General features: G+C 36.6%; 1 protein-coding gene across 1 annotated transcript in view; it reads right to left on the reverse strand.

The window, feature by feature from the left end:
* KCNH5 (potassium voltage-gated channel subfamily H member 5) overlaps positions 1–23,730 on the reverse strand; it is a gene marked incomplete at both ends in the record, with an annotated part of 213,547 nt that overhangs the window by 116,325 nt on the left and 73,492 nt on the right. The window contains one exon of the mRNA XM_081312791.1: positions 8,832–9,261. Within this exon, the coding sequence (XP_081168917.1) occupies positions 8,832–9,261 (430 nt within the window). The remainder of the gene's footprint in view (positions 1–8,831; positions 9,262–23,730) is intronic.

The raw sequence follows: 23,730 nt of genomic DNA on the forward strand, positions 1-23,730 counted from the left end.
GTACATCAATATAGGGCTGCTTTTTTCTCTGGCCAAGATTTTTTTAGAATGATTTGTAAAATAGTATACATTCCTTTGGGTAGGGATATGCAAAATGGAATGGGTCCATTTTATTTTCAAGTTTCTGTGGCCATCAGTGATTATTTCTAGCCATTCTGGTTAGATAATATTGAAGTCCAGAATGTGTTCATATTTTTAAACTTTTAAAATTTTGTAACATTTTGTTTTTCTTTGTTTTTAAATATGCTTTTTCTACTACTGTATGTTTTTATTGTAATTCACCCTTAGCTGAGATGGGCAGGGTAGAAATTTGATTTACAAACAAACAAATAAGATATATCAAAGAGAAAAAAAAATGATACTCAGGGCTACAGGGACTTAAAAATGGAAGAGGTGGAGGACAGATGTTGAAAGTTCTCCAGAGTGAAGAGTGGTATCTAGAACTCAAACTGGTTTCTGCAAGGGTGCTGAGGTATAGATTGGGAAGCTTTTACCTCAGGTTCTAGGTAATTCTTATGCCATCCAACACCCACATGCAAAGTTCCTATTTGTATTTCAGCAGGAAAAAATGAGCATAAATCTTGTGCCTAGTGACTGAAATTCAAAAAAACATAAATCACAATATGATACTGCTAAAAGTCATCCACAGAGCCCAACATTTGAAATAAATTATTTTTAATGCTGCAAATAAGCTTGCCCAATCTCTTGATATTTCAGTGTACAGTACACACAAGAACGTTGTTGACATTATCAATATCTTGTAAGACTTGTGATCTCAGTGAGATTTCTACTTCTTACAATTGCTAGAGGCCGTCATTACACTGATACTTATTGCCTCAAAATACCATGAATATGGCCATCACCATTGGAAGTGACTAGGGGAATCTTCCCAGGAATAGTGGAAAATGGTCCATCAAATCTGTGAGTTGAAAAGGGGCTAAGGCTAGAAAGTGCCAACCTGCTCCCTTGACAAAGGCCTTTGGCAAGCTGATGAAAACCAAAGACTTTGGAAGGCTTTCAAGAACTACTTCAACATTGGTCATTCTTGTGTAATTTTTATTTATATGTTTTCTGTCTTTGTTTATCTTTTATCTTATCCTGCATTTATTAGTTACAAGGCTTTTGTTGTAAGCTGTCAGAAGTCTGAAAATATTTGTCAATATACTAACAAATAAACTAGAACAAGATCAATTTCAACCCCATTTTCTCCCAGCCCATTACAAAACTGCTTTTACCATAGGAAAATGAGCCATTTCTGACACCATAACCTCACAGCAAGAATCTTGGTTATACTAAAAGCAGGTCAAGAAAGACCTTCCCTCAGGTGATGCTGCAGTTCTTGAATGCAGCACTAATTGCTTGTGCTGTTTTTTCTCCCCAGCTAATCAAGCTTCTCACACAACGAGTCTATAATGGTTTTGACATTCCTTGTATCACAGAAGGCACTCAGCCACCTACATAATAATGTGGAACTTTTTTTAGAAATTTAGAAATTACTCGACTGGAAATTATATATGAAGTGTATGCATTATTCAATTTTTTAGAAGCAATATATACCCCAATATATGTCCCAAATTTTTAGAGCAATCCCATTTTTTAGTATTTATAATGCCATTAGAATAGAATAGAATAGAATAGAATAGAATAGAATAGAATAGAATAGAATAGAATAGAATAGAATAGAATAGAATAGAATAGAATAGAATAGAATAGAATAGAATGGGATGGGATGGGATGGGATGGGATGGGATGGGATGGGATGGGATGGGATGGGATGGGATGGAATAGAGCTGGAAGGGACCTTGGAGGTCTTCTAGTCCAGCCCCCTGCTCAAGAAGGAGAACCTATACCATCTCAGACAAGTGACTGTCTAAGCTTTTCTTAAAAATCTCCAGTGATGGAGCGCGCCCACAATTTCTGGAGGCAAGCTGTTCCACTGGTTAATTGTCTGTCGATAGGCATGCCTTAAAATTTTCCTTTGATCATTCCTTGACCCCATGTATTTTACAAAAGGGAAGATTTGGAGGCAAGTCATCAATCTGAAATTTTGAAAGAGTAATGTGAATGCCACCATGGGTATCTGCAACAAATCCAGATCATATCAAAATGATCGCAGTCACACAGAGACATAGTGATGCAAATTCCACATCTACATATTTGTATGCCAACTTGTTTTGTTTTTGTGTGATTTTTCTTATTTTACCATTTGCTTTCTCCACTTCCCATAATAAAGGCATCCACAGAAATGGTTAACATTGTCAAAATGATGGGCACAACCAGGCAATCAAAGCTCTACCCCTTTTTAACCAACACTGCAGGCAGATAAAAATGAGTAGAACTTCAATCATCCTATCCTGGATGACTGAAACCATCATTTTATTACTTTTGACTGTTCAGAAAGGGTGTCTTTCCCAAAGTGCAAAAAACAAGGGCATGATTTGTTAAACCTTATCCACAGGTATACTTACGAAGAGAAAGTAGTGACCATAGTCAGAATAAATTTAATTTCAAAACAACCAAGACAATTACATAAATGCTAATAAACAGGCCCAGTAACTATTGAAAACCAAACAAGATTTATGAATGGGAAAGGGAGGCAGAACCAAAGCCAGACACCCTAGGAAAACAACAAGGAACCATTACTTTCAATAGAAACTAGAGCATTCCATCCGAGATCAGCTAGGTCTACTTGGTTTCCGTGCAATATGGTCTACTCATTTTATTATATGTATTTATTGTTTTTAGCTGGGCACATGTTTAATTCTTTTTTTTTAACTTTTGTATTTTTGTATTTTTATATATCTGCCCTGTTCACCGCCCTGAGTCCTTCGGGAGAAGGGCGGTATATAAATAAAATAATAATAATAATAATAATAATAATAATAATAATAATAATAATAATAATAATAATAATAATAATAATAATAATAATAATAATAATAATAATTATTATTATTATTATTATTATTATTATTATTATTATTATTATTATTATTATTATTATTATTATTATTATTATTATTATTATTATTATTATTTAGGAAAAGTTTCTGTCTGCCAAGTAATCCTTTACTTCCAAGGATCCTGGCCTTGAATTGTAATATCACTTGCCTTCCTGGCATAAGGGGCAAGAACAAACTTCAAGATTATGTGTCTGGATTTCAGGCTTGGAAGTAACAGAAGGCAGCAGTTCTGTCCCTGAATTTTGGTCAGATCCAAGACACCAGGCAAGCAGTCTTTTTTTCTTCATCCCCTGGATTCATCCCTGGGGATTAAGACAGACAATCTCTCAAAATTGGTGCCATAGGTAATTTAGCTAATCCTCAAATTTCTGCCATCATAGGTGTGACAAACAGTACCCTTGGAATGCATGCTATCTTTTCAGCTTCTCTTTGTCTTTGTTCCTGTGGGCACTCTTCCTAACACAACACTGGATTGCAGCCATTCACCATCTCTTTTCTTAGAATGAAAAGTGTTTCCTTTTCTGTCCCAAGGACATTCTTGTAATTGAAGATGATGCTAGAACTGGCACTGGCTTTGCAGCATGTCAGTTTGTGAAAATTGAAAGTCAGCTTTCAGTAAAAGTGCTTGGCAGGTGGCACTTGAAGTCTGCACGGACACATTGGCACCCAAAGCTAATAAACCACTACATTGATTTAAAGTAGAAAAGTATAGATCAGTGTTTCTCAACCTCAGCAACTGTAAGATGTGTGGACATCATCTCTCAGAATGCCCCAGCCAGCAAGAATAGAATTCTACTATATAAATATATATCAGTCCATAGATTGTGTAGATAAATATGTGACTTGGAATCTGTTGGTTCCAGCTAAGGTTTTGATTTCTTGAAAGTGGAGGAATAATGTTAACCACTTTGACTGAAAGACAAGGCAGTTAGAGAGGGAAAGAGAAGAGAAAATGCAGCACAAAATCTTTCATCATATGCTCAGTAGTTTAGTCATAGAATACTAAACCTGTTTTAGCATAATGGATAATCTAAACACTGTAAGATCACGTGGATGGCTATTTCAACACACATGATAAGGGCATCTCACTTTCCATGATAGGAGGCCATACAAATTTGTTCAATCTATCAATTGATATTGAAGAATTACCTAGAACACCTGTTGGTAAAAACAAATTGTCTATGCATGAAGTTAGTCACTCCACTAAAATGATCCTATCTTTTCTTGCTAAGCAGTAAAGAAAGTTTCACCTAAACTGGGGAAAAAAATTTGTACATTCGAGACATTAGGATATGATAGGATGGCCTGGCCTGGGATGGGATAGGATAGGATAGGATAGGATAGGATAGGATAGACTAGACTAGACTAGACTAGACTAGACTAGACTAGACTAGACTAGACTAGAATAGAATAGAATAGAATAGAATAGAATAGAATAGAATAGAATAGAATAGAATAGAATAGAATAGAATAGAATAGAATAGAATAGAATAGAATAGAATAGAATAGAATAGAATAGAATAGAATAGAATAGAATAAATTTATTTGGCCATGAGATTAAACACACAAGGAATTTATCTTCAGTGCAGAAGCTCTCATTAGCGATAAAAATGGAGAATCTCATACACACTTTTTCACAATGATCGTAAAAAGGAAGGGCACTACAAAGTGTGTATGCTTGAGGAAGAAGCCATAAAGAATGCTTTATTTCCCCAATTTCAAAAGCACCTAATGTTAGTGATGTAGGAAAGGGAAAAGCTGAATAATTGTGTGTGTGTTTGTGTGTGTGCACTGAAACCAAATTGAAATGTCAAGAAGGTCACCCAAACTGTAAAACCCTAAGTGATGTTTATATATCATAATCAAAAGGAATCTATCGAGAGGGGGAAAAAGTGAAAAAAGTGAAAGTGTCCTTTGGGACACTTTGAAGATGCTAGTAATGAATTGGAATGGGAGAAAACTTTCTGGGCTTCATATATTCAAATCTGGAAATGTCTTGATTAAAAATGCAAGCTTCTATCCTGAAATGTCTTTACTATTTTTTGTTCCCTAATTGTATTAAGGACTCGCTGCAATGCTGCAAATGCTGCAAAAATACAAGAATGCTGGTAAAGGAGCAGCTTGTAATAGGAAAGTTAAAAATACCCTTTAAAGCTTTTTTTTTGCTTTATTTAGGCAGTAAAACATGCATATATACCCTCAGGATTTGGGGCTGAAACTCCCAGAATTCCCAGCCAGCAAAGATATCAAATTGGGGAAGAGTAGCTTAGGGCATCTAAGCTGATGAATGCCAATTTAGTTTCATTAGCTCTTCCTTTAACAGCAGCTTGCACTGCCTACATTAAGAATAATTAGTGTTTCTTCTCTGCAATAGTGGCAAATATCTGTAGCTTGAGTGTATGATGAGGGTGTGGGTTTGTTCTCCGAGCTTGTGGGTTGTTTTCCAAACATTTCATTACCAGGCTAGGTAACATCGCAAGGGTTGGTGCTGTCTCTGGTTGGCTGTGTGGTTGATTTGGATTCTGAGGAGTTCGTAGGCTGGTTGTAGGTCAATGTGTCTGTTGGTGGAATTGCTTGTGGAGTTCCAGGCTTCCAGTGGTGGGATTCAGCCAGTTCGCACCAGTTTGGCAGAACCAGTAGCTAATTTTTTGTTGCCCAGGCCCAGAATGGACGTTCAGAAGCAGCATCCACACAGAGAACTGGTTGTTCACATATTTGAATCCCACCACTGCAGGCTTTGATTAACTCATGACCATGATGGATGATAGTGTAGCCAATGATTTTTGTGTTGTTTCTTCTCTGTTCTATTTATTCTGAAATTGCAGATTGCATCTTCCAGGTAGCAGACACCAAGGGGACTGGATATAATATTAACACTCACATTCATTTATATTAATAAATTATCATTTTTTAAAACAACATTTAAAACACTGGCACATTCCTACTTAGAATATTTTCCAAAGCTTGGAAACCATCGTGTTTTAGCAATGGGTTTTGTTCAGCATTCCTGTTAATACAAATCCATTCCTAAGGTGCTTTTGGTGCAGAGTGGGAAGTTTCTTCCTCCCTCTGCAAGTTCCTTGAATGTTATTTAAAGGGAATGGGGACTGCCTGGAATTATGTAAGAGGTAACACAGGAGATTTTCCCCTCTTTCCTCCAACAGAAATTTTGGCTGGAATATGGACCCTCCTGTAAATGAAAAAGCCTTCTGTTCATAGAAGAGAACCACTGGATCCATGCCCTCATTCTTTCCTAAAAACTTGAGGGAAAAGTCTGGGGTGATTTTATTTTATGAAATTCCATAGCATATGGTGTACATTAATAAGATTGCATAAATTGGTAATTATAACTACAGAGGCATAAAGAAACAGCCTTCATCTATTACTGTCTAAATGAGTTAGTCTATAACTTCTATAACCCCATCAATGTGGCCAAACCTCTTTCCACTTCACATGTACAGTAACTTTTTCAGATAACAACCTTCCCCATCGCAAAGCAAAGCAAGGCTTTCCTCCTTTCATCTGACCTAGCCAGACTCTCTTCTTTTAATTCCTCCCAAAGGCTAGGTCAGAAAAGACGATAGAAAAAGAATAGGCAGCTTTACTCCATTTTACAAATGCTGCTTAATCAATTATTGTGGGACCAGGTTTTTCTCAGTGCGGTTTTGTTTACAAGCTTGGAGCATGGCATGTTTACATCAGCATTTGGCATAATGTATTATATGGCAACAGATGTCTTTAGTGGCTTATTCATCACTGTGTTTTCAGAAGAGCCTCAGTGGCCCAAATACATGCACACTGTGCAGCATGGAAGTTAATTCCCCACACAGCTGAGGTCAAAAAAATATTTCATATAGCAACATCACCAGAAGAAAGATAAGAGGATGAAATAGAAGACAAAAAGCTTTTTTTTCCAGCAGTGAACCTGCCAATAAGTAGTGAACTTCAAAAGAGCTGAGCCTAAATGGGCTGATATCAGAGGTTTTATATGGTGGGGAGAAACTCACAACATCATGGTACTTGTATGCAGAGAATATTTTTGTGGAAGGACCCTATGATTTCATACCATATGTTTAATTTAATCCAGGGCAAATATCTCAACTGCTTCAGAGTGTAAGAGACCTGAAACAGGTTGGTAATAGCCCACATGACAAACTGGATGGCTGAATGGACAAAATTTGCTTCCTGAAAAGCATTTTCAACCTCACTACAGTCAACATTTTAAAAAGAAATAAATAAACTAATACAATGAATGCATGCACAGAGTGTGCTTACATTGCATAAAACCTTAATGCCACACTATTTTTAATATCATTCTTTGACTCTGAGGCATGTCACCAAACTTATACTTCCTCCAGATTTCACAAAGAGGGTCATACAAATTCTTACTAAATCAGACCCCAGTCTTGCTTCCCAGTAACAGTTTTCTCATTACAGGTAGTCCTTGACTTACAACAGGTCATTTAGGATTGTTCAGAGTTGCAACAGCACTGAAAAAAGTGACTTATGGCCATTTTTCAGAATTATGACCATTGCACCATCCTCAGCATCACGTGATCAAAATCCAGATGCTTGGCATATTTATGATGGTTGCAGTGTCCCAGGGTCACGTGATCACCTTTTGTGACCTTCTGACAAGCAACGTCAATAGAAAAGTCAGATTCACTTAACAACCATGTCACTAACTTAACAACTGCAGTGACAAGTGGCAAGAAATGTCGTAAAATGGGACAAAATTCACTTAACAAATATTTAACTTAGCAACAGAAATTTTGGGCTCCAATTGTGGTTGTAACTCAAGGATACCTCTACATGAGGTACCAGTTCCAAAGTGAGCACTGCAAATGGAATCAATTCTCTGTAATAACCATGATATTTATCTTTCCAAATGCGTTTGTCCACCAGCAACCAAAAAATGTAAATATATTCCAAACTAATGTACTATGTCCTGTGACCCTTGAAAATGAAGGCAAATATTACGCTTTATTGTCATGTCTACAACGTAACATACAACATACATGAATATAATTTTATAAAGAAATAGGGTTGTCACTGCTACTCTGTAAAGGAAATCATAAAAGGAATCACAAGTTATCATAGAAGCTTTCCTATTCTCACTAAAACTGCATGATATGGATTACCAGATATCTGAACAGGCAAAGGAGGAAACAGACAATTGGAAAGGAGGAGGACAATTTTGGGCACTATTTTATAGTGAAAAATTGCAAAAATGTACTTAGGCCTACATGTATATGAAATTATGTTTTCCAGTATCAGAAATACTGGTTTTTCAATTGCAATACTGCATATTGTAAGTAAAATAAATAAATCTTTATTTTCAAGAATATATGCTAGTGATAATATAGAATCGACAACACACTTTTCAAATTTCACCATAGAAACAACATGACAAGTTATGTGATCTACAGATTACAACAGTCATGGATCTGAAGGAGCTTAAAGTCAATTGTTAGAATCGGGAAATAAATTAAATAATGTAAATCCAAGCTATTGTGTCAGTTGATGGAAGAAAAAAAAAGGAAGAAGCAGACAATATACAAGATCATAATACACAAACATTTGAACGACTACTGTTGTAAAAGCAGCCCTCCCTCCTCCAGAAAAAAAATCCAAGACACCAAAAAAGCTGGATAGTATTTGATTTTAAGTTTATGCCTGCCAGGTGGAGGACATGAGGATATGTCCTCCTTTTGCCTGACATCCAGTAACCCTATGCATGATACCCTTTTATTTTATCACAAAATAATTATCCTTTTTGTGACTTTGTTGTGATAATATGAAAACATCAACCCCTGTGTCAGCAAATGTAAATATAATGTGAAACAAATGAAAAAACCTTTTACTTACATCCAACCATCATCATGGCCACAGAGAAAATCTTCTCTCCATCAGTGGTTGGAGCTATATTTCCAAATCCTATTGTCGTAAGGCTTGTCATGGTAAAGTAGAGAGAAGTTATATAAAGTGAATCTTTACTGGGTCCGCCTTCCCACTGCCCTGATCCAGTAGTATTGTACCGATATGGTGTTCCAATGCTCTCTGCCAATTGGCAGAGCCAGCTGTCATTCTTGAGGGTATTCGTGATCTCGTCGATAACTTCATAGTCCCCAATGCTATACCAGATGCACGCAAGCCAGTGGGCCACTAATCCAAAGACACAAACCAGGAGCACCAACACTGCAGCGCCATATTCCAGATAATGGTCCAACTTCCTGGCCACACGACCCAACCTCAGGAGTCGCACCACTTTTAAGGAACTGAAGAGACTGCTGATACCCTAGAAAGGAACACAGATCTTTACTTTTTATAAAACGACGAACATCCTTTGATTTGGATATATATATATTTACACAAATATGAGCTGTCACTGTTGTGACTACTGCCTGTCGATGGCCTTCGGTTAGGCTGAAACAGGAAATAAAGATTTGTCCCATGTTTGGGGCCTAGCAAGGTAATCTAAATAATCTAAATAGTTAACAATTGTCTGAGTAGGCAGCTTCTATACAGTTTTCTTTATTGAGTTTTAAAAGGTTTGCAATTGACTTTTCCGAAAAATGTTAAAGATTAAAAATACATCAATTAATAATAAACATACATGTAGATTATATAAATACTATAGAATAATATATATTTTACAAAAAATGTAAACTATTATTTAAGATATATATGCTAGACAAGAAAGAAAAACAAAATTTAATTAATCTATAATGAAAAGAGGAGGAAAACTTTCTTTTCATTAATTCTTTTATGAATGCTAACATTGATCGCATTCATTTTAATTCCATTCTTTGACATACAAATGCATTCTCATACAGATCTCTAAAATATTCCTTTCAACATTCTCTTTTTTGTTTCATTCCCCTTTTTGTTTTCTATAAAAATTTCTTTGCATTTTGATTTTAACCATTCATTTTTTTGCAGCAGCAGTCATTCTCCAATATACTTTTTTCCCCTCACCCATAGCCTTTTATTATTCATTACTCCACCAAAGAAACATTTTCATATTTTAATTGGTATAACTCCATACTTTTCTGTGACTCTTGGCAATGCAACTGTCTTCATTCTATTCAAAGTAAATTCCACACCCTTTTCCATTTCCCTTTATTTGGAGGTGAAATTTATCTTTCCTTTCAGAGTTCACAGTCTGCAGTCATTCTAATTCCCCACTAATTTATTTTATGTTGGCTTTCTTCCATTCCATTATTTTCCAAAATTCCATTCCCAACTCTATCAAAATATGATCAATCCCACACTTATAATTCCTTTAACATCTTTATATTCTTGTAATGAGTTGTTAGAATAACCTTTGGAGACCAGAGGAAGAACTGGAGCCAGGACAATGAGCTATCTCAAGTCATAAATGGATACCACAGTGGAAAAAGGGTGTCAGAAGGGACCTTCCCTAGTACTCTGGAAAGTAATAACAAGACAGGTGGGTTTTTCAGATTTACAAGATTCTGTTCCTGTAACCTTATAATAAACGTAGTATTAGCAGTCCTGATTTTTGTTTCCTACCTGAAGAGCTGACAATCCTTCACTAAATAGACAAATCAATCATGCTTTTATATTTACTATATGTACATTCCTTTGCAGTTAACACATACATACATACATATAAAAAGACATTCTTCGGTCATATACTGAATTAGAAACACACCTTGGATACTTAGAAAGAAGTCACCAATCTCATTTATTCTTAGATTTCCGAATGGCCTGATCATTTTTTGTGTAGCCTCTTTTCTCATTCCACTCATTCATTCATTCATATCATATCTAATAAAAAAAATTTTCTCCTGATTCACATTCATTCATTATGTTACCCAATTTTCCCCAAACCCATCTTTAGTTCTTCCTTTATCACCCTTGGAGCATAATATGCCACCATCGACAACTTATTCTTTCTTTTATATGATCAGTATGCATGAGCATAAGCAAAATCCAATGGTATTCCAATGATGGACATTCTACTCTTTGCAGGAGCTTAATCTAGAAACAGTCTTGCAAATCAACACATTAATACCTACACCAACCATACTACAAGCTGCAAATTGCTAACAACTTATGTATACATGTATACACATCAAAGTACAAACTTGTAAAAAAATCTTTGTTCTCTCTATTAGCTACCTGGATTGACAAGGTTTCAGAAACTTGCACCATGTGGAACCAACTTAGTCCAACTTACTATTTTGCACCAAAACTCTGAAACACTTTTATAACAAAATGCACTATGTTTGGTTTAAAAATGCTTATCACCATTGTCATCCCTTTGGCTGCATTTTTCCAAGCAGCTTGTTTTCTTTTTGACAAAATAGGTGGGGGGGACGCACAGAGGGAGTCATTAAACTTCTGGTTTGCTTCTCCCTCTCTTTAAAGGGTGTTTCTTTATGGGGGGGAAAACGTTATAAAGATGCCTCAAGTAAGTAAAATTCACATTTTTTTTAAAGTTAGTGCCGAGGTTAGGCATATAGAATAGTAGATAAAAACCAGTTTTTGAAATGTTAGGAGGTTTGCCCCTTCCTCTTATTCATATTACATTCACAGAAACTTTGAAATGTATGGTGTAAATTCTGAGTACATTATATTGCACAAAGAAAACCTGCTAAAATAAATCCATTGTGATCCATGTAGGTCAGGGTTGAATTATGGGGTTCTTGATTTTCTTCTTATCATCTGCTAATGAAATGTCTGCAAGAAAAAAAGCAAGCTCAACCAACACCAAGAGCCCAACAAAGTAAAATACATCCCCCTCTTTTTGTGTTGTGGTGCTTCTTGTCCATAGTCTGTCACAGTATGTAGTGCTACACTACAGCTTCCTAGGATAAAAAAAAATCCTCACTAGTATCATAAAGAATTACACCAAATCCATTTCTTCCTTCCCCTCATATTCGTTCAACCAGAGTATATAGTAAGTGTTCTTCTTTCTTAAATAGTCCTAACATTAGTGAAGTATAAGTTCACTAGGAGTAATTAACCTTTTATTGATTTCCTTTTTAAGTTTCTGACAGCTGTAACCCATCTCCTGTTTATGCAAATAAAAAGGCAAGCCTGTGTCCAGCCAGTGATAGCTGATTAGTCTTGGCGGCAAGTCATATGTAGCCCAACACTTGTGAGCGAATACAGAAGGGGGAGTTGGTGTGAATGTTATTGATTTTAGTTTCAAGGTCCATATGTATAGTAGATATTATTGCGGTATTAAGTAGGAATTGTGGACCCTTAATTTAAAGAGGTGGGTGTGTATTGGGGAGGATGCATAAATGGATAGATGTTTGTTCACTCTTCTATTTAGCATCTTCCTATCTTGATAGAGAAACACCCCAACAAAAGCAGCAAAGGAATCAGCAGCCAAAGACATTTCATTTAGCAGAAGGCAACGAGGCATTTGTGCTTTCCTTGCCAGGTTTAAATTGTCATTAATGATGATAATGCATCATTATCAAATCAGTGTAATCAAAATGTTCCGTAATTATACTATCGAACTGCAGAATATTTACCTTTATTCAGTGCAGGAACAGAAGAATTTACAATCTTATGGAGTATGGAATGTGAAGGTTTTGCTCTTGCGGAGGCTCTGAACAGCATCATGCTCATTTTGAAATCTCTTGTCATAATATATGAAATTGTAGTTTAGCCACTAGAATCCACAAGGATGTTTCCTGCCTAATGAGGAATCCTGATAGTTCATCAGGAAATGTACATAAAAGGAGCTGTCACTGCAGTAAGGAGAATTTAAGATTAGTATGGCCTTTTATTTATAAAGGGGAAAAAAGGCAGAAACACAGAAGCAATGAAGTGGACAAAAAGACACAAACTTATACAGTATAAGATTTATCTATACTAAAGGTTAAGGTGGCATTTTAGAAATTATTATTTATTTTTTTTAAAAAAGGACTTGAATACTATGATCAGATAATTTGCATTCTTCCTGCTCACTCAATTGTCCTGGTGCTAATATTTGATGGAAAACATCAGACCCTCGCTCTTCTTACTCCCTTCAGCTTTTTTATGTATTAATGAGCTATTCAAATAGAGCAGGGGTAGGCAACATTGTGCATTCCAAATGTTTGACATGTCACCTCTTATCAACTTCCACGGCTAATGGCAAGGAATTGTGTGAGTTGTGGTCAAAAACATCTGAAACACCTGGTTATCTAACCCTGAAATAGATGATACCTTCAAACAGAGAATTGTCTTCAGAAAAATTGGGCATATGCATACTCTGTAACTGATGGGTGATTGTTAAGAGAATCCTTGGCTTCTCCCCTTTAACAAGATTTCTGATAGATAATTATTGAAAATCATGTAATGTAAGTCACATCATAAAGCATATGTTGGTGAGAACTGTATAAGCAAATGTAATTTTAAATGAATGAATCCAGTAAATGAACCCAGAGAGAGAGAGAGAGAGAGAGAGAGATTGATTTCAAGATGAGCTACTTATAAAAAGCTTAGTCCCAAAACCGCTATGAGCTGTTTAATCCTTCTCTTATTATGTTAATGTTAGCAGTATATATCTTTGAGGATTCCTGGCCCTTGTACACAGAGTACTTTTCAAGATCCTGGATTCTGTATTTATCTCACATGCTTATAAAAGCCAATTATGGTGCAAAATGTTTTTGTTCTTGCTTTGAAAAACCAAATTTCATCCTGGCTAAAAATAAACATTCTTTTCATTCACAGTCGGAATTTACTTTCAGGCACAAGACTTGGTATATAGACGATTGATTCTAAACCAATTTATTTCAAGTGCAGAGAGACCTGAGCAGTATAATGGTTAAGGCAACATCCCCAACCTTTTGGGCACCAAGGACCAGTTCCCTGGAGAGAGGTTTTTCTGCAGACCAGAGGTGTGGTGGTTTCGCATGCTGCCTGCATCCCATGGATGGGCCTTCACTTGTTTGCATGGACTGGTTTCTGGAATTCCATAGATCAGTACCAGTTCATGGACCGGGAGTTAGGGACCTCTTGTTTAAGGGGTGGATCAGAATTTAAGAGACTGAAATTCAAGTCTACTTTCTATCACTTCTATGAGTTATTACCATCTCTCAAAATAGTGTACTCTAGGTTTATTATTCTGGGGGGGGGAGTAAGAGTTGAGTAGCAAAAAAAAAATCAATTTAATCCATAACAGTCTTCTACAACTTCCAGATGTGTGGGAACAGAAACCCTAGATCAGAAACCAAATTGTTCGTGACAATTTGAAATAACTTAGCCCTCTGAAAAATTAAGATGAACCCAATCTATCTTGGTCTTCTTAATGCATTGGTTTAGAGTTTGAGAAAGGGCACCTGGGAGGTTTATTCACAAGAGGTTAGCCACTGACTTATCCTGAAATGTTTTAGTTTTGGGAGATGCTACCATTTATGATCATAATGCCATGAATCCTGGTTAACAGAGAGAAGTCCTCTGTTTGAACAAATGTCTAGTCCAAAACAAGTTTATAAATCAAATATATCTCCAAACTTAAAGAGGTAAATATTATCACACCTGAACTTGCTACAGTTTATCGCGGTTCATTTTGGATCTGGACCCAATATCATGGGGTTTGGGCAAGACAAAGTAACTTAGATTACTGAGAATCTCCATAGACATACAAGGAAAGAGGTTCAGACTAGTCCTCAGGAGAAATGTGAGGACAATACCAGTTATCAGCCAGTGGAGCAGGCTGCCACATTAAGTCGTAGGGTCTACTTCACTAGAAGGTTTAAAATAGAATCAGATCAATAATGAATTATAACTCAATAGAAGACTAAACTACCTGACCTTTAAGTCACCCACTTAGAATCCTTTACTGTATGAAAAGCTGAAAAAGATCACTTGACATCTGTTTATAGTCTATATATTTACATCTATAGCTTGATCTACAAAAGCCAAACAGAATGTTGATAAGAAATCATCAGAATAAACAAAAGATATTAAAAAAATATCCCAATGAAGACAATAGTGTAACTTCAATTCACTGCCAAAATAACTATGTGGCGTTGTGATGATGAATCTTTATTGTCAAAGTACAACTATGTATACATTGAGATTAGCTGAGCCTCCCTTTGTGCTCCCACCCCACAACACACAGTGACAACAAACCCTCCATCTTATTACACCATGTGAACCAACTACACCACACACCGGCCTCCCAAGTCAATTCTGCATAAAATTCACACAAGTTATTTCTCGTTCAAAAGCCTAACAGCCCACGGATAAAAGGTGTTTTTCAGCCTGTTGGTGCTCCTATATCTCCTACCCAATGGTAGGAGAGTAAAGAGAAACCATCCAGGGTGTGAGTCGTCATTATGCTAGGTCTAGAATCTAGTCAAGCTGTATTCAAAGGAGATATTATATAGACAACTTGTATGATTTTTTCCTCTGTAAATGATGTAGAGAAAATATTCAGTAAAACTCAAGGAGGGCATATTGCAGTGACCAGAAATGGCCATATTTTATATGAACCCACCTGTTTTTAAAGCCTTCTGTCCAAGTTGGGTAAAAGGTAAAGGTTCCCCCGCACATGCGTGCTAGTCGTTTCCAACTCTAGGGGCCAGTGCTCATCTCCATTTCAAAGCCAAAGAGCCAGCACTTCTCTGAGGACATCTCCGTGGTCATGTGGCCGGCATGACTAGACACCAAAGGTGCATGGAACGCTGTTACCTTCCCACCATAGTGGTCCCTATTTTTCTACTTGCATTTTTACGTGCTTTCGAACTGCTAGGTTGGCAGAAGCTGGGACGAGTAACAGGCACTCACTCTGTTACACCGCACTCGGGATTCGACCCACCAAACTGCCAACCTTCTGATCGACAAGCTCAGCATCCTAACCCACTGAGCCACTGCGTCCCTTCTCCTGTCCAAGTTATTAAACCTAAATACAATATATATTCTGTTGTGTTATACCTGCAGATGTGTGAATAATTCATAATATATTTGAAACCACTTTGTAAACAATTGCTATTATCACTTCAAGCATTTCCTTTCTTCCTTTTTTGAGTTTAACACAGATTCTGATCTGCCTATCTTGCTGTCTGTGGAGATTCTCAGTCACCAGGGTCATGGTTGTCCCAAAGGTACTTTTTCAAGAGGCAACTGGACTTCCTTGGTTTTTGTGAAGGTGTTTCCCTTCTCATCCAGAACTGAAGAAGCTTCTTGGATGAGACGCGAAACATCTTCAATGAAAATCAAGAAAGTCCAGTTGTCTCTTGAAAAATCACCTTTGGGTCTCATCTTACTGCTTTCCCATGTTATATTCTATTTTGCTTTCTTAGGCCCGTTCTCCCTTTAGGGTCCTCTCAGCATGTTCCTTTTTAATTATTACATTTTTACATTTTAATAATTATTTAATTATTACATTTTTACCTTCAACCGTTTTTCTTTTCCTGATCTTACTCATCTCTTTATGACTCAGCCAATGGCAGTTAGGGTACAGAAAGCAGAGCCAATGGTAGAAGGAGAAACCCTATTCACAATTCAGATACACTGGGACATCTCATCCAGTCACTTTCTGAGGTGCCACCTCTATCATTCATCAAATTTCTACAGGCTTTTTAAAACTTAAATTAATCCCTGCCGCCTTTTTTATATCTCAGACTGTGTTTTGATTGCAATCCTGGAAATGATCCAAACTTTATGCTATTATCCCCACTGATCCTCTCATCAATTCCATGTTGTGTGCAAAAAACAAATATTACAAATCAGCACGTTTGCTGTCAGCATTCCTCTAAGGCTGCACTGAAAAATGATTATTTTCTTACATTTTTAACTTATTCTCCTATCTCCCTAAAATCTCTGGAGACTTATTTTGTCCTTGGGATAGTTCCATTCATTTTTCATAGATTTTTCTCTTTTGGGGGGGTGTTACCAAGCAGTAGCCTAGGCTAATGATTTTTTTTCTTCACTTCTGGCATATTTCAGAATGTATACAATATCACGTCTTTAAAAGATATTTCCATACTTTGATTATGCCCTCTTGTGCATCCAGTGATAAAAGAGCTAAATAAAAAATGCAGTCTTGCTTCTTTTGAGCTAAGAGTCTCTGTTATCAAACTCTGTTCTAGAACTTAAAGAAATAAGAGTTCCAATCTCAGGATAATCAGAGGCAGAGGAGAGAGCAGGTATATATATCAAGTAAAACTGAGGAAGTTCCACCTGCCCCCACCCTCCATAATTGTTGAAATTATGGGAAGTAATTATCAGAGATAGAACATGGAACATAGAAAACAGGGTTGGAAGGGACCTTGGAGGTCTTCAACCAGGAGACCTCATACTATTCTGAACAAATGGCTTTCCAACCTCTTATTGAAAATCTCCAGTGATGGAGCACTTACAACTTATGGAAGCAATCTGTTCCACTGTTTAATTGTGCTTTAGTGAACCTTGAAATGAGCAGAGAATTGTACTAGAAGACCTATTAGTTGCCTTTTTTCACCTCCGCAAAGCACCCATTTTACATACAGAAGAAGGCACCAGTTTCAATCTTGGCACCTCCAAAACAAGCTAAGAAAAACAGCTGCCTGACAAGGACACCTGTTCACTGCCTTTAAAATGCAATAAGTTGAATGAAGTCAGTTTTGGTGTAAGGTATGTTGCTCTGTTACTATTGATCCTATTGACCCTGTTAGAAAAAGGTAGTCGGTATACTTCTCAGTCCAAGTATATTTTATATTTTATTCTAAGCATCCTCATGATTAAGTAGAACATATCAGTCTAAAAGTCTGGAGAGCTGCACCAATTAATCTGAATCAGAATCAGAATAGAGTTGGAAGGGACCTTGGAGGTCTTCTAGTCCAACCCCTTGCTCAAGCAGGAGATCCTACAACATTTCACACAAGTGACTGTCTAGTCTCTTCTTAAAAACCTCCAGTGATGAAGCATCCACAGCGTCTGAAGACAAGCTGTTCCACTGGTTAATTGTCCTCACTGTTAGAAAGTTTTCTGTAATTCCAGGTTGCTTCTCTCCTTGATTAGTTTCCATCCATTGTTTTTTGTCTTGTCCTCTGGGGCTTTGGGAAACCATTTTTTTCTATCATCTCTATCCTCAGGTTGATGCCAGACATTTATGTTCTTGACAGGATTTAAATCACTTAGGACTTCTCCCACCAAAAGACAGCATTTATTCTCACAGGTTACAGGGGCTGACCAGAACCGACAATTTATTCTGGCCTTGTTTTTGAAGTGCTATGAAAAAGTGAAGCATAAAATTCTTTGTGATGAAATTTATATCATCAGAATCCTTATAATCTTGTCCTCCATGGCCAATCCTATGACTAGAATGACTAGTAATGAAGATCATCTTAGGCAATGTTGTCTGAAGACACTACAAAAATCATTCACTCCATGTCAATGGCTGTCATTGACATTGACATCTAATCAGCTAGTCTTCCTTTGCAATATGACACACTATCTGCCTCTGCTAAATTGTGTAGAAGTAGAAACAGCAACAGACACATCATTGTTCCCTTCAATATGATGTTATATCAGTAAATTCCATATTTTACTGCTAAACATTAAGCTTGGTAAGAAAGCCACATATAACTAAGTGAACAGAATATCCATATGCTATTTTACCAAGGAGACCTCTGTTGGAAGGGATGTCAGAAGATTCTCCACTATTATTTATTTTATTAATGTGTGTGTTTGATTTATATCCTGGTTTTTTCTGTCTCCAGGAATCAAAGATAGCTTCCAAGATGGTCAATTTGTATTTTATTCTCAGAACAACTTAGGCAAAGAGTAACTGGCTCAAAGTTATCCATTAATTTTCCATAGCTGAGGACAAACATGAACCTGATTCTCCTGAGGTCTAATACAATCATGTGGCCAATCATATTGGGTATGATAATATTGAAGTCCCATCTTGTTTAAAGATCAATTTAAGATACAGAGAGACATAAGAAGCTGAGATAACAGTAGCTTGTGAATCAATAAAGTCTGGAGTGGAGATAGACCAGACATGCTTACTTTAAATTACAGTAATGCTTTCTAATTTGCATCAAAAGATAGACTGCATAGGCAAAGTTCCTGGAAATACTTGCCCTTTTGTATTACCTTCCTGGAATGCTTCTCCTCTTTTTTGTAAGCAATGCAGAAGTGGCAAGTCAAAAAGGAGGCATGTTTTATTGCATAACATTTTAGTTATTCAATTATTACTGTCACCAATTCATCTTTATTTTCTGCAGCACCCTGTGATCAGTGCTGATAAACTTCTTGTTTAAAGTCTTTAGGAAAAGCTATTTTTTCAGTAAATTACAGTGAATGATAATACTTCAAAGCTAACTCTGTTAGCTTGCATTTATAACAGTTGTCCTAATGCACATAGGAAACATTATACTTTCATCATGTACTGAGGAAATGAACCAAGCTATGACTTTATCCATCAAATCAACAAAAGACAGCAGAAAATGTATTTGTCTTATCTAATTCAAGCCATGAAAATAATTATTCCTCTACAAGGCAGCCCATTTGGACAAATGCAAGAAAGTGTAAATGCATCACCAGGGAAGAAAAAAAAACAGAGCTTTATAATTATTAATGCAGAAGCATAGCTATTTCATAAATAATAAAAATATAATCTTATCATAGTAGAAAAGACAGCAACTATATTAGTCTGCCCAGATTCCAGACTGGAATTGGCAAAACCCTTCAAATGAGTATATTTAACTCTTCAAATTATAGACTAAATAGAGCATAAGGTCACCTAAATAAGACAAAAAGGAAATTTACAGAAGAGGTTGATATTCCGCATGGTGAGCAATTGATGGTCCACTTTAAAAGACAAGTCACGAGCAGAGCCAAACATTTGGAAGGACACTTTTTGAAGAACTTTTGGATTCTATGGATTGGACTTCTCAGAATTTTGGTGCAGCTGCCTTAAGACTCCTTCATAATCTTTTTAGGATGGGTGAGCTTGCACAGAATAATCCATCAAATTGAACTGGAAAGGGTCTTGAAGTGACATTGTCATGGCTGTCAAGCTTCATGAACTGACAGCCTGACATTAGCATTGGGGAAGGGGGAAGAGAGAGAAAGATTGGAATGTAACGGAGAAGGGGGGAGGAGATGAAAGCCCAGTTGAGAAGCTACAGCCAGCCAAGGTCAAGTAACAATATGCAGAGCTGGGAACCAAGCACCTGTTTCCTAAACAATATACAAGCACCTGATTGGACATTTGCAGATAACCGGGGGATGGCCAGGGGTGGTAGTGGTGAGGGAAGAAGGATCTTTGGGTTTTGTGCATGGGAAACTGCAGATTCAGCTTATGCTACTTACGCCATTTAAGCTTCAGTAAAATATAATCTTGGCAATACAAATGGCCAGGAGTCTTTCTTTGCTAGATGACTGTGGGATGGTTGACAAACATTGAGTCTTCCATAAATGTCCCCATTTCGACCTCTGAGCAATAGCTTCCGAGGAACAGTTCACAAACCCCCTTCAAATGCTTTATACAATCCTTATATCGTACCTCATCTACTAGGCCCCTTGATTCACTGATGTTAATGGAGGTCTGGATCAAGACAACTCCATGCCACAGTACACATTTTATCAACTTCAGGTAATATCTTTTCTTGGATAGGGACACTTGGCTCCAATATTCCGATAAAATTCCACTTGGGCTCCTGCAACATATTGTTCTTGAGATAGTCTTTTAGGACCACATGGAGACTTCACTTAGTCTAGCATACAACATATATGGGGGTACTTGATAAACACATATCATGCTTCCTGTTTTTCTCATTTTTCTGGCTCTTAGTCCATTTTCAAGCATCTACGTACATCTGATTGTGACTTTGAAACCACCCCCCCATTCCATTACCAAAAAAACTGAATAATTGCCTATCTCCTACTTCCTGCCTGAACTACAACATTTGGTTCCAGCATCTATTTTGGTGTCCTGGAAGTGACATATGGTGTTACGGTTGAAAGGATGTTTCCATTGGCAGCAGCCAGCTGTGAAATGTCATTCTCCAGAAGGTGAAAAACCTCTTGTGAACTTAATTCTTATATATGGCATCAGGTTTAAATAAATTTGACCCAGGTAGTGTGTAAGTATCTGGTTTAACATGGCTTACTGAGCTAATATACTCTGTATGTTTTAATTTATTATCATTCTTATTATGAGCACTCGTGAAAACTGTTACAGGATAGATATAAATAATAATAATAATAATAATAATAATTTTATTTGTATACCGCCCTTCTCCCGGAGGACTCAGGGCGGTGAACAGGGCAATACATGTTAAAAGACAAGAATACAAAAATTAAAAGAGTTTAAACAAGATGCCCAAGAACTATAACAATAAGTTAAAATACATAAAAAGCAATAAAAACCCAAACCCATCACCCATCAGGCCAAGCCTGATGTATTTAAGCCCCAAATGCTTGATTGTTTTGTCATTAAAAATACTTGTGGGCTTCCTTATGTAACCAAGCTATATTGTTCTCCAAAATCCCAAACATACCATTAGAGTGGAAGAAAAAGCCAGTCTTTGACCTGTCATATTCATTTGCCTTTCCCTTTCAGTTTTCCTTTGCAACCTGGTAGGCCCTGGATTGGGTGGCTCTTTGGTTAGGACTTTCTCCCCTTCAGTCATTTCATAGCACCCTGCCCATAATAATTGTATAAGATAAATTGTACAGGATAATGGCTATTGCATTACAGAAAGTGGGAGTATTGCTGAAACCACTTCCTGAAAAATAAAAAGAACATTGTCTTGTAAGGTTCATGAACCTTCATTGTCTATACACCAATGCTCAGTGTGAGAAATAGACGAAATGAGCATGAACTCTCGGTATAAAAAAGCAAAGTAAGATTTAACTGGTATAAAACAGACCTACAATGATGCCTCCCTTCAAGAGGAATATAGCAATTAAATGGTGCAACTTGTTGAACAGAAAGAGAAATAATAGAAAAGAAGGAAGCGCCTTTCACTGCTGTTCAGAAATCAGAATGGTAATGTTCCAGAGAAGAACTGAATTAAAATAAGTGAAAGAAAAAAAACTGATAAAAGCAGTGCTGTTATTGATGTCTATGGTTGCTTCTCCAGCCAAGGAGAAGTTGGATGATACTATCCAAAGCAAACTGAAGAACTTTTGAAGAGGGGGAAAAAGTTATAATTAGAGAATTTTATAACCTCTGTTGAAAGACAAACTCACCCAAAGCATTTTCCTTTTAGGAAATTCTTGGCTCTTCTGCTGAAAATGTTCTTTGGGGGATTGCATAATGCAGAACCTGATACTAATAACTCAACTTGGTATTGCAGTAAGGAAAACTTAGATGATAGGAACATTCGGGAGAAATGACCACATAATGCTAAATCTTTGTATTTAAAACAAGGGTAAAACTTTCTATAGTCTGTATAATCAAACTTCTATCTTAGGCTTCAAAATTCTGCATATGAATAAACCCAGAGAATAATTGAATACTGAATTGTAGAATTGCTCTCAAGAAAGCAAAAAACAAAATGAATTGATTAGCAGCAGATGTTTAAACCGTTTCAGCAATGTGTCTGAAATTTGGTATAACCAATGCTTCATATAATAAAGGCAAAATGCTTTGACAATTAGATAAAAAGATTAAGCTAGGATTATTCTGTCAATTAAATACCAACAGGAAGTACAGTATCCATTTAATCACTGAACGATTTTATCTGACATTTTTTTAGAAAATAGTTATTAAATTGCAAGTATCCATGTCATACCCATTCAATTAATGACTGTTCAAAGTTTTGCCAACATTGGAAAGTGACTTATAACTACTTACAACTGTTGTAGCATCCCCACAGTCACTTGAACAAAATTCAGGTGCTTGGCCACTGGCAAGTATTTACAATGGTTGCAGCCTCCTGGGGTCATGTGACTAACATTTGCACATTTCCTGGCCAGTTTCCAATGAACAACGGCAATGGGGGAAGGTGAGTTTGCTTAATAATTGCAGGAATCCACTTAACAACAATCACCAAAAAAAAGGTTGTAAAATCAAGCGCAACTCATTTAACCACCTTGTTTAGCAACAGAAATTCTAATCCCAATTGTGGTCATTAAGTTGGAGACTACCTGTACATGACACTCCTATTATTACAATAATCTTTTAAGGTAAATTTATTTTGTTATTAGATCTATATACAGCTAGAATATTAAAGATGAGAGACGACAAATTGTAACTTCTTGAAACAAAGTTTGTGGATTCAGCACCTTTTCCTTGTGGCTTGTTTCACTGCCTTCGTGGCAGGGCAGTGAAGGCGAGCACGCCTCCCTTTCCAAATTGCACTATGGAGAGATTTAAGCCTTTGCTTTCTAATATGGCCCTTATCCTGATTATTTAAGAATAGAATCACGTTTCTATAAACTGGGCAGAGAGTTCTCAGGTGTAGAAGAGTAGTGTAATAAACAAACAAGCAAGCAGGCGGGCAGGCAGACAGATAAATAAATAAATAAAAATTAGGAAATGATTCTACCTTCCTGCAGAAAAGGAGAGAAACAATAAAGAGGAAAATATTACATAGTGAGTGAAAGAGATGTGGCTGTACAGAACAGATAATTACATAGAAGCCCCTAGATTAACTCTCTTGAGATGCAATGTATTTTGGATTATATATAGTCTAATACAGAGTTTGACAACATGATGTCCAAATGTATCAGTTACACCCCTCCATGCTTGGTGTAAAATATTTTTGATTTAAAACATAAATTTGTAAAGAAAAAATTAAAAAAATTGCAAGATCACCAAAATCTCATGTGATCGTATAGTGTTTCAGTGATC

Source organism: Vipera berus (assembly GCF_964194415.1).
Source record: "Vipera berus genome assembly, chromosome: 1".
Lineage (NCBI taxonomy): Eukaryota > Metazoa > Chordata > Lepidosauria > Squamata > Viperidae > Vipera > Vipera berus.